At 39.9% G+C, this 13,799-nt stretch overlaps 1 protein-coding gene across 4 annotated transcripts; it reads right to left on the bottom strand.

Annotated features, from left to right (window-relative positions):
* Nucleotides 1-3,122: 3,122 nt before the first annotated feature.
* On the bottom strand, nt 3,123-5,989 carry LOC117617267 ((R)-mandelonitrile lyase 3). Of its 4 annotated transcripts, none has more exons than XM_034346667.1 (5): nt 5,423-5,989; nt 4,626-5,285; nt 3,683-4,542; nt 3,521-3,546; nt 3,123-3,469 (listed from the first exon to the last, which is right to left on the bottom strand). In XM_034346667.1, exons 1-5 carry the CDS (start codon nt 5,520-5,522, stop codon nt 3,466-3,468), a joined length of 1,650 nt encoding a protein of 549 aa, XP_034202558.1. In that variant the 5' UTR covers nt 5,523-5,989; the 3' UTR covers nt 3,123-3,465. The 4 variants fall into 4 exon arrangements, with proteins under 4 accessions (XP_034202558.1, XP_034202498.1, XP_034202684.1 ...); XM_034346607.1 differs by having other exon boundaries at nt 3,521-3,550; nt 3,687-4,542; XM_034346793.1 differs by having other exon boundaries at nt 3,123-3,550; nt 3,687-4,542.
* Nucleotides 5,990-13,799: the final 7,810 nt, after the last annotated feature.

The raw sequence follows: 13,799 nt of genomic DNA, 5'->3' as shown, positions 1-13,799 counted from the left end.
AAAAAAAAAAAAACCCTGATAACATATGGATTTTTAAACTTGTTTTTTCTTAATCATTAGATTAGATCTAATGGTGGGTGATCATAATTTCTTTGGACTACAGGGGTCTAGGAGAACGGAACTATAGGTAAGTGTGTATCAGAATACAAATGGAAAGAATCATAATGCAAATGGAAAGAAAGGCTGATGAGTTCCCTTGGAATTGTGTTTTGGTTATGTATTATTTTTTTTTAAATGTGAAAAAAAAAATTTAGTTTACAGTTGACACTGTTAAGTTGGACTCAAATGGTGTCAAGTGCATGGTGTCTCAAAACGTAAAATAGGGGACAAAGTAGGGTTTGTTATTGGGCCGAGGTGGGTTTTTCCTGACTTTTTCTTTTGTTATGTTGGGTTGGGTTGGGTTGAGGTTTCAAAAGACTAGGCCAGACTTGCCCATTGAGCTGAGCCTATGAGGACTTTTCAGGTTGGGTTGGGTCGGGCCAGGTCATTGATGGGCTTAAACGAGTCGAGCATTTTATTTTATTTTAAATACTTTTTAATAATTTTTTTAATATCTTTTTGTTACAAATTTTTAGACAACAGGGGACTGCATTATTTTTATTATTATTTTAAATTAAAGGCCGGAGGTCTTTGTCGTAAACTGTTTATTTGTTCTAAAGCACGCTGCTTGTTAGGTTATTAAATTGTGAATTTTAGCAGATTGAAAATTTGGGAAATGTTCAATTTACAGGGGAGACTGCCAAAATTTTGGTAGGAAGTCTCTTTCTTTAGTAAGTGGGCCTAGCATCAGTAAGATGTCGGAAATATGACGGGATTCGTCCTGGTTTCCGAGGAATCTGGGGCGGGTCCTGTCAAGCGTGTCATGGTTATCCAAGCTAAATAGGGTGTAGGAAGGAACCTATTGAAATTGGAATGACCGTGAAATTGAATCCTTCTCTTATACAATACTCTTTATTCACATTATTAGATAATGAAATCTAATGTCGAATATCCAAATGTGAATTATTCCTTTATATGTTTATCTTAGTAAGATTTGAAAACTTCTTCTTTCAAATCTTATCCACTATTCTGCTCAGAGATTTGATCAATCATATCATTGGAGTATTCTCTCTCTTTACTGAGAGTAGAGATTTCTTGTTGTACATTCATTCGTCTCCATGACTTTATTGAGAGTCCTGATAAACACCTTTAAGTCATGTCTCCTATAACACAACTGTATAGTGCCCTCAAAGACAAACAACATAGCCACAAGACATCTATATGTCTTAGGTCTAAGATTAGTTTTTGCACCATTACAATCTATGAGTCCTAGTTTGACATGTGAGTAAAGACTTCCATTCTAGAACTCATGTATAAGATCGCTTCAGTGTACTTGTTCTTCTACAAGCATCTACACACATATCTTGGTGTCAATACACTCAATGATTTGAGACCTCCTCATTCTCTACATGTAGAAAAGATATTGTGTCTTGGCAGAATATCAACGCCCAATTGATACTCGTATGACCAGGGACATATTTAGGATTAGGGATCATGATAAGTCTCGATGTATGCAATCTCATTACATAGTTCTCATGTCCACTTATATTCCTAGGACTATAGTTGTTTTATGTTATGATAATATGCCAAATATCATGGTTGAAAACAATTGGTCTTGCTCATGAATAACTTAATAAGTCATTACATAAGATGTCCTTAACATTAATTATCGTATAATTAGTTGGCTTTTAGAGCATACTACTAACAATTTCCTTGTCATAGTTGGGATGATACAGTGTGTTCTCTGTCGAATGCTCTCACTATCTTGTTGCTGTGCAAAAAACTATGATTTCATAGCAAGATTCTTTTGACACAAGATGGTACTTTCGAAAATTATCTCTCTAACTTTTAAAATGTAAGGAACATCACAATTATGTTGATTTGTTTCGCACAAGTTGGGTTTTTAAGTCATTTGAATTGTTATATTTTGTCACATGATTTATCTATCTAACTTCTCACCTCTTTATGAACTCATCTATTTACTTAAATTTTGTTTTTATTTTTGGCCTAATTTTTGACATGACCTAACTGTACTCTCACAAATTGACACGTTTGAAAAAACTTTTCACCTAATTTTACATCCTAAACTTTTCATTTAATTTTTTCTTCAAAATCTTTCTATTTAATATGTCACATTATTTCCTCCCTTATTCTCCCTCTAACTTTGTATTCTCCACCTAATTCTCCCACCTATTGCCCACTGCCCATGTACGTCATCGATCCTGAAAAGAGTATCTTTTTATACATAGAAACTCCCCACATCATCCTTTTAAGGGAATTTGTTTTCCATAGCCAACAACTCCTTTTTCATTACAGCATAGATTCCCCACAAGGCCAATGCAGGTCCTACAATCCAAAAGGACTTGAACCCAGAGACAAGTTCGGTGCCTAAATTTTAGGCAGAAATCTCTCCTTAATTAATATCCTTTGGAACCTTCCTACTTAAGTTTCATTTCCTGAATCCTAGGGCTCCAAGTTGTTTTGCCTTATTATACATAAGTATAGATAAGACACCTGATCGAATTACCCTTTATAAAATTAGTTCATGTTACATTAGTTAAATCCAAAAAGGTAAAGATCCTGAAATTCAGAGCAAGACCAAGTGCCAAGACTTAGTGCTTATTAGGAGGCCGTTTGGGACATGTTTTATATGGGACTGTTTCTGAAGAAGGCGCTTATACGCTCATAAGCATTTTTTAAGAAGTGCTTCTATTACGTTAAATTTTTTATTGAAAATCAAAGTGCTTTTTGGATCTTTTCGCAGCATGGGTTCTATGACCATTAAGGGATGATCTGATCCTCTACATTTCGATGGATAGGGGAAGGATTTGGGAAAGCTAGAAGTCAGGCTCACTTGTAGGTTTTGTAGTTGGGAAGCGTGCTGGAACTTACAAAAAGGTGTTCGCTTGTTTTGAAGCATGATTTCAAGCATGATTCTGAATCTGATGCGTAGCCATTGCCGGACCGCATTGCCGATCCACCGCTAGACCTAATTTGGATTGGTTCAGTTAGGGGATTGAGCTCCAACTGTATTGAACTGATCCCATGTCCATCCTGACTTTTAGCTTATCTACGTATTGAAATTAATTTGAAAGCATATATAACAGTTCTGTTTTATTAATTAAATTTGTGCTTACAATCATGGGACTTAACCCAGCCTACCCTTTCGCCAGGCTAACCTTATGCTCTCTTGAGTTAGAACTGAAGGGCTTATTTTTGAGAAGCAAAGGATCATGCTACATTTGGTCTAAATATAATACTTCAATACTGCACGACTACTTTAACACACTCTTTCAATATATAGACACGTCAATCTGATTTTAAGGGAGTCCAAACTTAACAGTTGGAATGTTGAGTTATGAATAGAATCCTTTGCATGCTTATCTTGCTTGGAATGTTGAGTTATGAATAGCATCCCTTGCATGCTTATCTTGCTTGGAATGTTGAGTTATGAATAGCATCACATCCCTTGCATGCTTATCTTGCTTGCAGCATCGTAAGGCCAACATACCTGCCCAAAACCGAAAATTCAGAGGGTTAGAATGTAGTAATATGGCATACAGTTCACTACAAACAAGCCAATCAACAACATAGTTGTTGATAATTCATTTCTTGTAGTTTTATGTTTTAGAGTGTCTATAACATACCTGCCTAACATCATAAGGGTGGCCTGAGGATTTGTCCCTGGTGAGAAATTGAATACGGAGCTATCAACAACACGTAATGCGTTGATCCCCATAACACGCAAACCACCATCAACCACCTTTCCAACAATGGATCCACCCTGGTAATGCCAAAATGTGGCCACTGAACCTCGACAAAATATTTTAAAGGATAAAATGTCTGTTTGGTTCTTTGGCAAAGATAGTCCAAAAAACTTGAAGCCTTCTATTCCCGGCAAATCTTCAGCCTTAAATGGTTTCATTGAGTCTGTCCTTAACAAATCACCAATCTTCTTCATGCCACTTACACAACGAGCAAGGTCCACCGGATGTGAAAGGTAGTTGAATCTAACATTTGGACCAACCCTAACATCCGACGATGATTGTAGCTTAAGAGAACCATACGACAAGGGTCCTGGAAATTTGATAACAATTTGTCCGTAACTCGAATCTACCTTGATGGGATTAGATGGATTAGGAAAAATGCTAAATGGTGGAGAAGAAAATGGCAATCCAGAGATTGTCTCAACGTAGAAATCATTGGTAATGCCTACAATCTTTACAGCTGAGGGTTCTAGTGGGAATGGAGGCAAAATGTTTATTAAATTACGAGGATTGTCATACATAAACTGTCCCACATATGGATGGGAACGCACAACTGGGATTTTCAGGGATGATAGGTAAGACTCCGGGCCAACACCACTAAGTAGTAGAAGTTGAGGGCTCCCGATTGCCCCTGCACTCAATATAACCTCTCCCTTACCACGTACAAATGCGCGATGAGATCTCCCGTTCGAATCACTATATATGATTCCTATAGCTGACAAACCTGCATTAGATACTAGCTTATTTAATTAATATCAAACAATTTCTTACTGAACATAAACTTAATTGTTCATCATAGCACATATGCAAGATATATACTTGACGTATTGGAAGAGAAGATGATCTTCTCTACTGTGGCATGAACAGCAACTCGCAAGTTCTTTGGCTCTCCTCTATTCAGAAGTTCCACAGCTCCATGTCTCCTTCCATGATTGTCCAAAGTTGAACCCCCAATTTTAGTTCCTTTAATGTGATCCACATTAAGTCCATTGTCTGGACCAACACCAGCCTCCAACAAAGCTTCTTTTACAGCAGATTGCCATTGTGTCAAGTTCGGGCAAAACACGATACTGTCTTCAACCCACTGATATGCCTTATTCACCAAATCCATGTCCCATTCAATTCCTGATTTCAGAAAGAATTCCCTGTCAGCTCTTGAGTAGAAGCCAGCATTGATCATGCTTGACCCTCCTAGGACCCTGCCTCTTACATTAGGAACACCATCTTCTGACATGAATCTTTGAGCTGGTGTCTTGCCATCATCTTCTTGCATGAGATTGTTCAAAAAGCCATCTTCACGCAGAACACTAGGATATGCTGTAGGAACACTGCCCCTTTCTAAAAGGAGCACCGAGTAATTCAAGGATAAAGTGGCCGCCAATGGACACCCAGCTGTTCCTCCACCAACTACAATGTAGTCATATGTTGCTTCTAACTGCGGATGGGTTGCGTTATACACAAATTTCATGTAGCTAAAATCTGAAAAATGTGAAGACATGAAGAGTTATTTGTTATGATAAGATATAGAACATGTAATTTCAGCTTAGTTTATCATTCTCTTTTGCTGTTTCATTTTTTGATTTCTTTTTCATGGAATCACAGATGAAGTAATTTACCATGATCGGAACTAGTGGCGAACGAATGAACCTCTGATTGAAGATGAAGGACAAAAAGGAGCAACACCAATAGTGTAGCAGATATTATCGATTTATCCATCTCTTTGAAACCAGATAGACGTCTTTCATGGCCTCTTATGGAATTTACAGAGAGCACTCTTACACTTGGTAAATTCAATTAGAAATCAAGATTTCAAAAATCACACGAATTTGCTAAAGTCAAAAATCACAGTACAAATTTAATATACAACTGACCTCTAAACACTTCAAATCTCATAGATTGGTCCATGTTCAGAAAAGAAAATAATGTAAAGGGAAAAAACAATGTATCTTAATATATTTGAATCGTTGGAAAAAAAAAAAAAAAAAAAAACACGTTATTAGAATCGTATCCCTAATAGAAAATATTTTGAAATGCTCATGAATCTTTATCCGTAATTGTCTAGATCAGAGGCCTATTATAAACAGGGTTAGCCTTCTTTACCTTTGACCTGATAATACGTATAGTGGACAAATAGTACGTCTTAATTGTTTACGCATGGATTCCCTAAAACTCTCCAAGCTATAGGACATTTAAAGGCCAAGGAGGTGTCCAGCAACCCAAGGACTCCAAGGTATTCTCTTACAAGGGTCGGTGCCTAAATTTTAGGCATCTCTCTTTTTAATTATACTTTGGAGCCTTCTTACTTAAGTTCCATTTCATGACTCCCACGACTCCAAGTTGTTTTACCTAATTGTAGGGGTTATTCAAGAATGGCCACCGCACCACACAATCCCTAGATACAAACCCCGACCTAACATATATGTATAGATATAGATAAGACAGTTTTTTTTCTCTCTTTTCCCACTCCCCTTTTGTTCATTTAGGGGCTATTTGTTACACAGATTTGGCTTGGCCTGGCTTAAACTAAATTTAATCCTGTGTTTGTTTCATCTAATCCCAGTCTTAAATGGGATTGCTAATACCGGGTCCACCAAAAACACCTCCTTAAGAGGGAACTAATATACCCATGTGGGAACTAAGATGCATATATTATATTGTAATAATAATAACATATATTATTATAATATACCCATATACCCATAAAAATAGGGCACACGGCAGAACATAGAAATCCTATGAACACGGCAAAGGCAAGGCAAAGAACACAAACATCTTGTGAACACGACAAAGATTACAGAAAACCTGTGAACACGGTAAAGAATACAGAAACTCTGTGAACACGGCAAAGGCAAGGCAAAACTAAACTTGAGACCTCTTATCTCAGAGTCGCGATGTTCGAACTTGAGACCTCTTATCTACAAGTTAAGGCCATTTTTCACTGAGTTAGACCCCGTTAACAATAGATATGCATTTTTATTAAATCACGATAATAAGTAAATTTTAGAGATTTTCTATTCCCCACACTTCTCTTTGTTCACCCTAATACTTAAATCATTAAGCTGTAAGTTTTATTATTGTGTAAAAAGATAAAAAGGGTCATTCAACTTAATACTTAACCTAGTACATCTATACACACACCCCCACACACCCCACCACTCTTCATATTAAGTTTTAGAAAAATACAAACTCTTCTACATCATATTGCCAGAGACGTAAAACATTGACGAGCATGCCTCTTTAAAATCTGCATGGGAGCTAATGGAAAGACTTGTTGATTCTTTGGCTGTAATGATTTTATTCTCTTCCCTTTGTTGATTTCTTTTGTTTTGTTTTTTTTTTAAATACCTAATGTGACAGGACCCGAACCAAATTCCGCTTTGGAATTCGAGTCGAACCCTGTGCGTGTCCGACACTTGGCGAGTGTTAGGCACAATTGACCTAATTGCCCTTCTAATTGAAATTTCAACCTTGACTCCTGCCGAAAATTCGGCAGAGTCTACCCTGTAATTTGCTCAATCCCAAAATTTCCACCTGTCAGAACAAGCAAGATATCCACACAACCAACTGCCAGCACGACAATAAACATACCAATAATTTCATTCTCCCTTTAGGGCAATATATCAGAGCAATTCTAACAGTTTATAGATAAGTTAATCGTTTTACAAACCATCACTTTGTACTAAGAAGGCGCGGAAGTTAAGATGGCCAGGTGGTGGATGTACTGTGCACGCTACAGCCTGGGGGCACAAAACATTTGAAAAATGTGAGTGGACCAAAAATAAGGTTTCATAAAATATCTAAGAATATACAATCCCCTATTGTAAAAATAGATAGATAAAACTGAATACGTACTTCGAAATTAAAGCATACTAAACTCAAGGCATTCTATGTAAATCATATTGAAGCTCGATAAATCCCACATACAAGTAATGAAATCAAAGTTTGCATAAAAACACTGAAATCAAATTTGCATAAAATCACTGTACTCAAACCTTGTATAACAGCACTGCAATTATATAAAACTACCACTCGGATGTACCCCTGTAATTCGGTCAATTCCCTTGGCAGGTCTCGGCGACACAAAATCTATCCGAGCCGCAAACTGGCAGGATACAGGGGACTATAGTCAGCCTGATTCGCTGGCAGGTCTCGGTGACACACAGTCAACCCAAGCCGCAACTGGCAGGATTCAGGGGACCGTAGTCAGCCTGATTCGCAATCCTGGCAGGTCTCGGTGACACACAGTCTATCCGAGCCTCAAATCCTGGCAGGTCTCGGGACACCAAGTCAATCCGAGCCGCAAATCCTGGCAGGTCTCGGCGACACACAGTCTATCCGAGCCGCAAATCTTGGCACTCATGGTCCGAGTGTCTCCGAAACTCGTGAGGCAAATGTCAAGTGCACTGACAAAACTGAGGGTAAACTGGATGTCCGTAGACATCTGCATAACTAAGGGTAATAACCATAGATGGGTACTCACGGTGGTTTAAAATATGTAACATTTCTGGAAAATTTGCTGAAGAACTGAATTTTTATTAAATCAAGAATTCTGAGAAAATATAATATATAAATATTATAATATTTCTGAAAGGTCTGACAAATTTATGCATTTCTGTTAAATCTGAAACTGTATTGCCACTTTATCTGATATAAATCTCATACCCTGCTCTCTATAATTCTTTAACATAGTTAACTAAGCAGTACAAAGATAAAGACAATTGGCTTCACAAACCATACTAGAAAAATTCACAATCAATTAAACTCATTCAAGATTAAATAATGAAATTCATTTATAAAAAAAATCATTTATAAAAGAAAAGTCCACTCACTCCTGGTCCGAGCTCGCTAGACCTCCTGAAGGTCTCTCCTGAGGGCCTGCCTGGTCCCGGGTGCCTTACTCGACAAATTTGGAGAAGAATTGAGGGACAACGAGTGGCTTGAAGTTCCGGTGAGCACCGTCGATTTCGGCTCGATTTCTGGCCAGCGCAGGTCACGTCGCCGGCAGGGAACGGTCGGGAAAGGAAGAGGACGTCTTCCCGGTCGTTTTGGTACCGGCCCCGTCCATAGCCGTGGTCGGTGGCCGGAGATATGAAGGAGAGAAGGGACGGACGCGGAGAGGGAGGGAGGTCGGCGCCAGGAGAGAGAAACGGCTGAGCTGCTTTTATAATTCCAACTTCAAAATATTTACAGTTGTGCCACTGAGACTCTTTTGACCATAACTTTCTCGTTACAACTCTGATTCAGGCCCACTACGTGTCTATGAACTCATTTCACCGTGCTCTACGCAACAGTGTAAGTGGAATTGTCAAATTCATTCTCGATCAAAAAGTCACCTTTTTCTTAATAAAATATTCCGAGGGCAAAATTGTCTTTTCTCCAAATAAATTACTAATTAACTAAGAATTTTTGTTTTGGGTTATTACATAATGTTTTGGTAAAACTGTTCTCTTTCTCTAGAAAATATTAAATTTCAGTTTTGGGTTTGTTTGCGTTTTTTTTTTGCTGGGAACAGTAATATTATTATCACTTCTAGAATTCCAGTATGCATCTAAAATCATAATCCTCCTGCTGCTGCTTGAATAGTTGGGTTATTTTTCTTGTTGCTTTTTCACTTTGATAAAAGCTTCAATGTATTCTCCATTGATGGCCGATCAAATGGCCTACTCCTAGTGCAAAGTGTAGCAACCTCAAGTACCAGTTTTATCTCCTCTCGCACCGGAACGTTTGTACCAACTTCATTCTCATATTAAATTTCTCTCATAACAACTTCCCTTGACTTGCTCTGTATGCTTGCTCCTAAATTCTTCAACCTGCCATTGCTTAAAATTTTCAGCATGATCTCCCCAAAGCTGTATACATTCCTCCTCTAAGGGTAGTTTGTGGGGTTTAAATAGAAAATTTCTTTTCTTTCCTATTTTTTCAGCTTGGGGTATATTTAAGGGTAGTTTGGGAAGATAGTGGGGTTTTCTTAGAAATTGTGAAATTTTAAATTAAAAATTGGGTTGAACATAGAACAGGGGGTGAACTAAGAGAAGTGTTGGGTTTAAATAGAAAATCTCAAATTTTATTCATAATTGATAATATAGGTAGATTCTTTTCCACAAAAACTAACAGCACTACTACATTTTACTCTTTGCGGGACGAATAACAAAACGTCGCGCAAAGTCTCATTTTGTCGCACTAACTTCAGCGCGACAAACAATTCGTCACGCATATTCCGTCGCGCGAAGATTGTCAAGAAAGCCTTTGCGCGACGAGGTACAACCATTCGTCGCGCAAAACTGTGCCACGGGTCAACCATCGTTGCACCAACGGTATGGAGACGAAACAACTGTTCGTCGCATAAAATTTGCGCGACGATCAATTATTCGGCGCACATATCTTTGCGCGACGACTGGAATCGCTAAACGAAAAATAATTCGTCGCACAAAACGTGTTCCGGAGACGTAGATGTTCGCCGCAGAACCATTCGCGCGATGAGAAAGCTTTCGCCGCTCATATATTTGCGCGACGAAAATCTCTGTCGTCGCGCCAAGGAAGATGCGCGACGAAACGATTCGTCGCGCAAAACGTGTTTGCAAGACGTATGTATTCGTCGCGTAAGAATTAAAAGTAATAAAAAAAATTGATTTTTTTATTTTTTTTTGTAAAATGCGGGTTTGCGCGACGAAATATTTGTTTTTAATATTTTTTTTAATTATATTTTTATTTTTTTTATTTTAAATAAAATTGGTTTTTTTTTATTGATTAAACAATGAAATTGCAATAAAAATAAATTAGAATAAAATTTTGTTATAAAATAAAATAAATGTATTACAAATAAAATAAATGTTTATGATGAAAATAAATACACTAATCAAATAATGAATCAAAATCAACAGAGTCGTCGCCAATATGCGGGTCGGAGGTCTGGGCGTTCACCGGGGCAGTGGTCTGGTGGGGATGCTCAGGATGGACGGGCTCGGAGGTTGGCGCATCAAAATGCGGGACTGGAATGCCGGACTGTGCGAGGGACTGCAGAATGACCGACAACTTGTTCTCAAGAGTGGCTACCTGTGCTGTCAAAGCAATGACCTGACTGTTTGACTGCGCCGATGAACGAGGTCTAGGTTCCCTCCGCCGGGCATTCCCCATCCCTCGACAATATGTCCCCGGCCTCCTCCCGAGAGTCTGATCCAACGTCTCCGTCAAGATCTGAAATCCAGCATCCTGTGGAGGAGCCACAGACTCGATCGGAGTCTCGGGAGGAAGCCGGGAGGCGGACTCCTGAAGAACCAACTGGCTCCTCTCCACCATCGTCGTCTGTTGAACATAACATAAAATATAAATTAAAACATGCATATAAATTGAATGTGTAACATAAGAATTAAAATTAAATAATACTTACATGAAGGGACTCGGCCAACTCATTCCCGGGTCGAACATAAACGTCACCAAAGACGTCGATCTCTGGGAACTTTGACCCCTCCTAAATTGAACAAGAGAAGAAAAATATTAGTATGAAAAAAATAAATTAATAAAAATGACATTAAAAATGAAATAAAAATTTTGTGATTATTACCCGACGCCGTGCATCCATCCTATACGAAAAGGGTCTGGAGCCGTAATGGTGGAGAAGGGTCTTCTTCTTCCTATTACCCTTATTCACTTGGGCTTTATTCTGTTATACAAAAAATGAAACGGATTAGTTAAAATATAAAAAATTAAATAATAATGAAATAAAAAAATAAAATAAACATTAATAAGTAATAAGTAATAATTAAACAAATATAATTAAAAAAAAATACCACAAATTCGGGCGCTTGAAAATGAGCACAGAGCCACTCCCAACTATCCTCCCGCCCCTCAAGCTCCTTCGAGCAACCCTCCTGAAGAGCGACTTGCGGATCATCATAGGCCTGAAAATGGTGGTGCAAGTCGCTCTTCCACTGCTTGTACCTCTCAGCGAAGAGTCTGTTGACGTACGTCAACGACTCTTCTTCGAGATCCTCCAAGTTATAGTTCGTCTGCAATCAATTAATTAGATACGTTAAGTAATAGAAATATACACAATTTTAAAGAAAAATAATGAAAATGTAAGGTACATAGCGACAACTGGCCGCGAACCTCCACCTTGATCTCGTCAGGCATGACCCTCCAAGACTTCCATTGCATCGGGCAATGGGTCCGCACGACGTGGCCAATGTCGTGGGCCAATGAGCTTTGCAACTCCGCCGTCGGTGCAGCCCGATGGCGCTCGTCGTATCTGTAACACCCCGACCCCAAATTTCTCCAAATTTAACCCTTATTTAATTATTTAATTATTTAAGGGTATTTTAGTCATATTTTTAACCGGAGAGAGTTTGGGACCGTGACTTGTATTTTTGGATAGGTCGTACCGAGACGAGTTCATAGACACGTAGTGGGCTCGAATCGGAGTTGTAACGAGAGAGTTATGGTCAAAAGAAACCTAGTGGCACAACCGTAAATATTTCGAAGTGGGCTCTCTCTCTCTCTCCCGCGATCTCTCTCCCTCTCCCGTCGGCTCTCTCTCTCTCTCCTCGTATCTCCGGCCACCGGCCGCGGCTGCGGTCGGGACCGGTGCCAAAAGAACCGGCTCGGCCTCGGCGTCACGACCCAGCCCTCCCCGGACATCGGCCGCCGCTCCAGCCGCCGGAAAATGGCGATTTTCGCCTGGAACTTCGCCGGCTCCGATCTCCCTCCTCCGGCCGCCATTTCTGGCGATCAAGGTATGGAAATTCATCCCTTCTGCATGCTCTAGCTGATGGTTGGGTAGGAATTGATTGATTTGTAGCGTAGACAATTTGATTTTCGAATTAAAATTCGACCGAACTTCGGCCGCCGTGATCGGCCATTTTCGGCCACTTTTTGGGGGTTGTTCAAGAACAAAAGTGACTCCAAATGGGGTGTTTTACCTGGGTTGGAGTTTGGAGTCTCGGTTCCAAGATTTTAGGACGGACCGTAATCGCTTTGGACACCCGGTCTGCCCGAGCGTGTTGCGGCGCTTGGGCGAGGGTGGTGGCGTGTCTCTGGGCAGTTTTGAGGTCCTCGTGCCGTCACGAGCGCGTAGGATTTTGCGGATCTCAATTCGGACGTCGTTTGACTATCGAACGGATATCGCCTATCGGGCGTTATCCGGGTTCGATAGGTTGGGACCGTTGGATGGTCTCGAAAATAATATATGTTAAACTAGGTATTTTTAGGATGTGGAGGAATTCACGGATCGTGAATCGGAGCCCCGGATGTTCCGATTTAATAATTTAAAGATTATATTTTATATTAACCGTTAGATCGTGCGATCGTGAGCGATCCGACCGTCCGATCTGAACCAAACTTGCAGGACAAGTGTCCTATACCTTATAGAACCCATAGGAACTTTCGGATTAGAGTTTGGAGGTCGTGGTCCCCGTGGGCCCGTTTGACCAGGGTTAGGGTAGTTTGACCCTTGGTTGACCGTGAGTCTCCCGAAGTAATCTCACCTTCCCAGGGGGATTATCGGGTGCTAGACTGTTGTTGGGATTTACGCAATATTAGAATAAAATTATAATTATATATGTTTGTACAAGGGTACAAAAGAGTCTAGAATGTCAGTTTGGAGTGCTATACGCACTACCTTAAGTACCTCCCCGGATTTTGGATTCACTACAAGCACCACCAAGTGAAAGTTAGGTCTCACGTGGCGTAGGTTATCCGGCGTTGAGACAAGCCCCATACGTGGCGTTGGTTGTACCGGCGTATGGGGAGATATTGTGGTATTGTGTTGAGGTCGCACGTGGCGTAGGTTATCCGGCGTGTCGACAGGCCCCATACGTGGCGTTGGTTGTACCGGCGTATGGGGAGATTTGTGATATAATGTTAAGGTCCCACGTGGCGTAGGTTATCCGGCGTTGTGACAGGCCCCATAAGTGGCGTTGGTTGTACCGGCGTATGGGGAGTTATGTGATATGACGTGTAGGTCTCACGTGGCGTAGGTTATCCGGCGTTAAGACAGAC

This window comes from Prunus dulcis, chromosome 1 (genome assembly GCF_902201215.1).
Source record: "Prunus dulcis chromosome 1, ALMONDv2, whole genome shotgun sequence".
In the NCBI taxonomy this organism is placed as follows: domain Eukaryota; kingdom Viridiplantae; phylum Streptophyta; class Magnoliopsida; order Rosales; family Rosaceae; genus Prunus; species Prunus dulcis.
This window is presented reverse-complemented; position numbering and strand designations above follow the sequence as displayed.

Coding starts and splice junctions, on each gene's coding strand:
- LOC117617267 (XM_034346667.1), bottom strand. CDS start 5,522: ATGGATAAATCGATAATATCTGCTACACTATTGGTGTTGCTCCTTTTT. Junction 5,286..5,422: donor CGCCACTAGTTCCGATCATG/GTAAATTACTTC, acceptor CACATTTTTCAG/ATTTTAGCTACATGAAATTT. Junction 3,547..3,682: donor TTATGATGTTAGGCAGGTAT/GTTATAGACACT, acceptor TTGGGCAGGTAT/GTTGGCCTTACGATGCTGCA.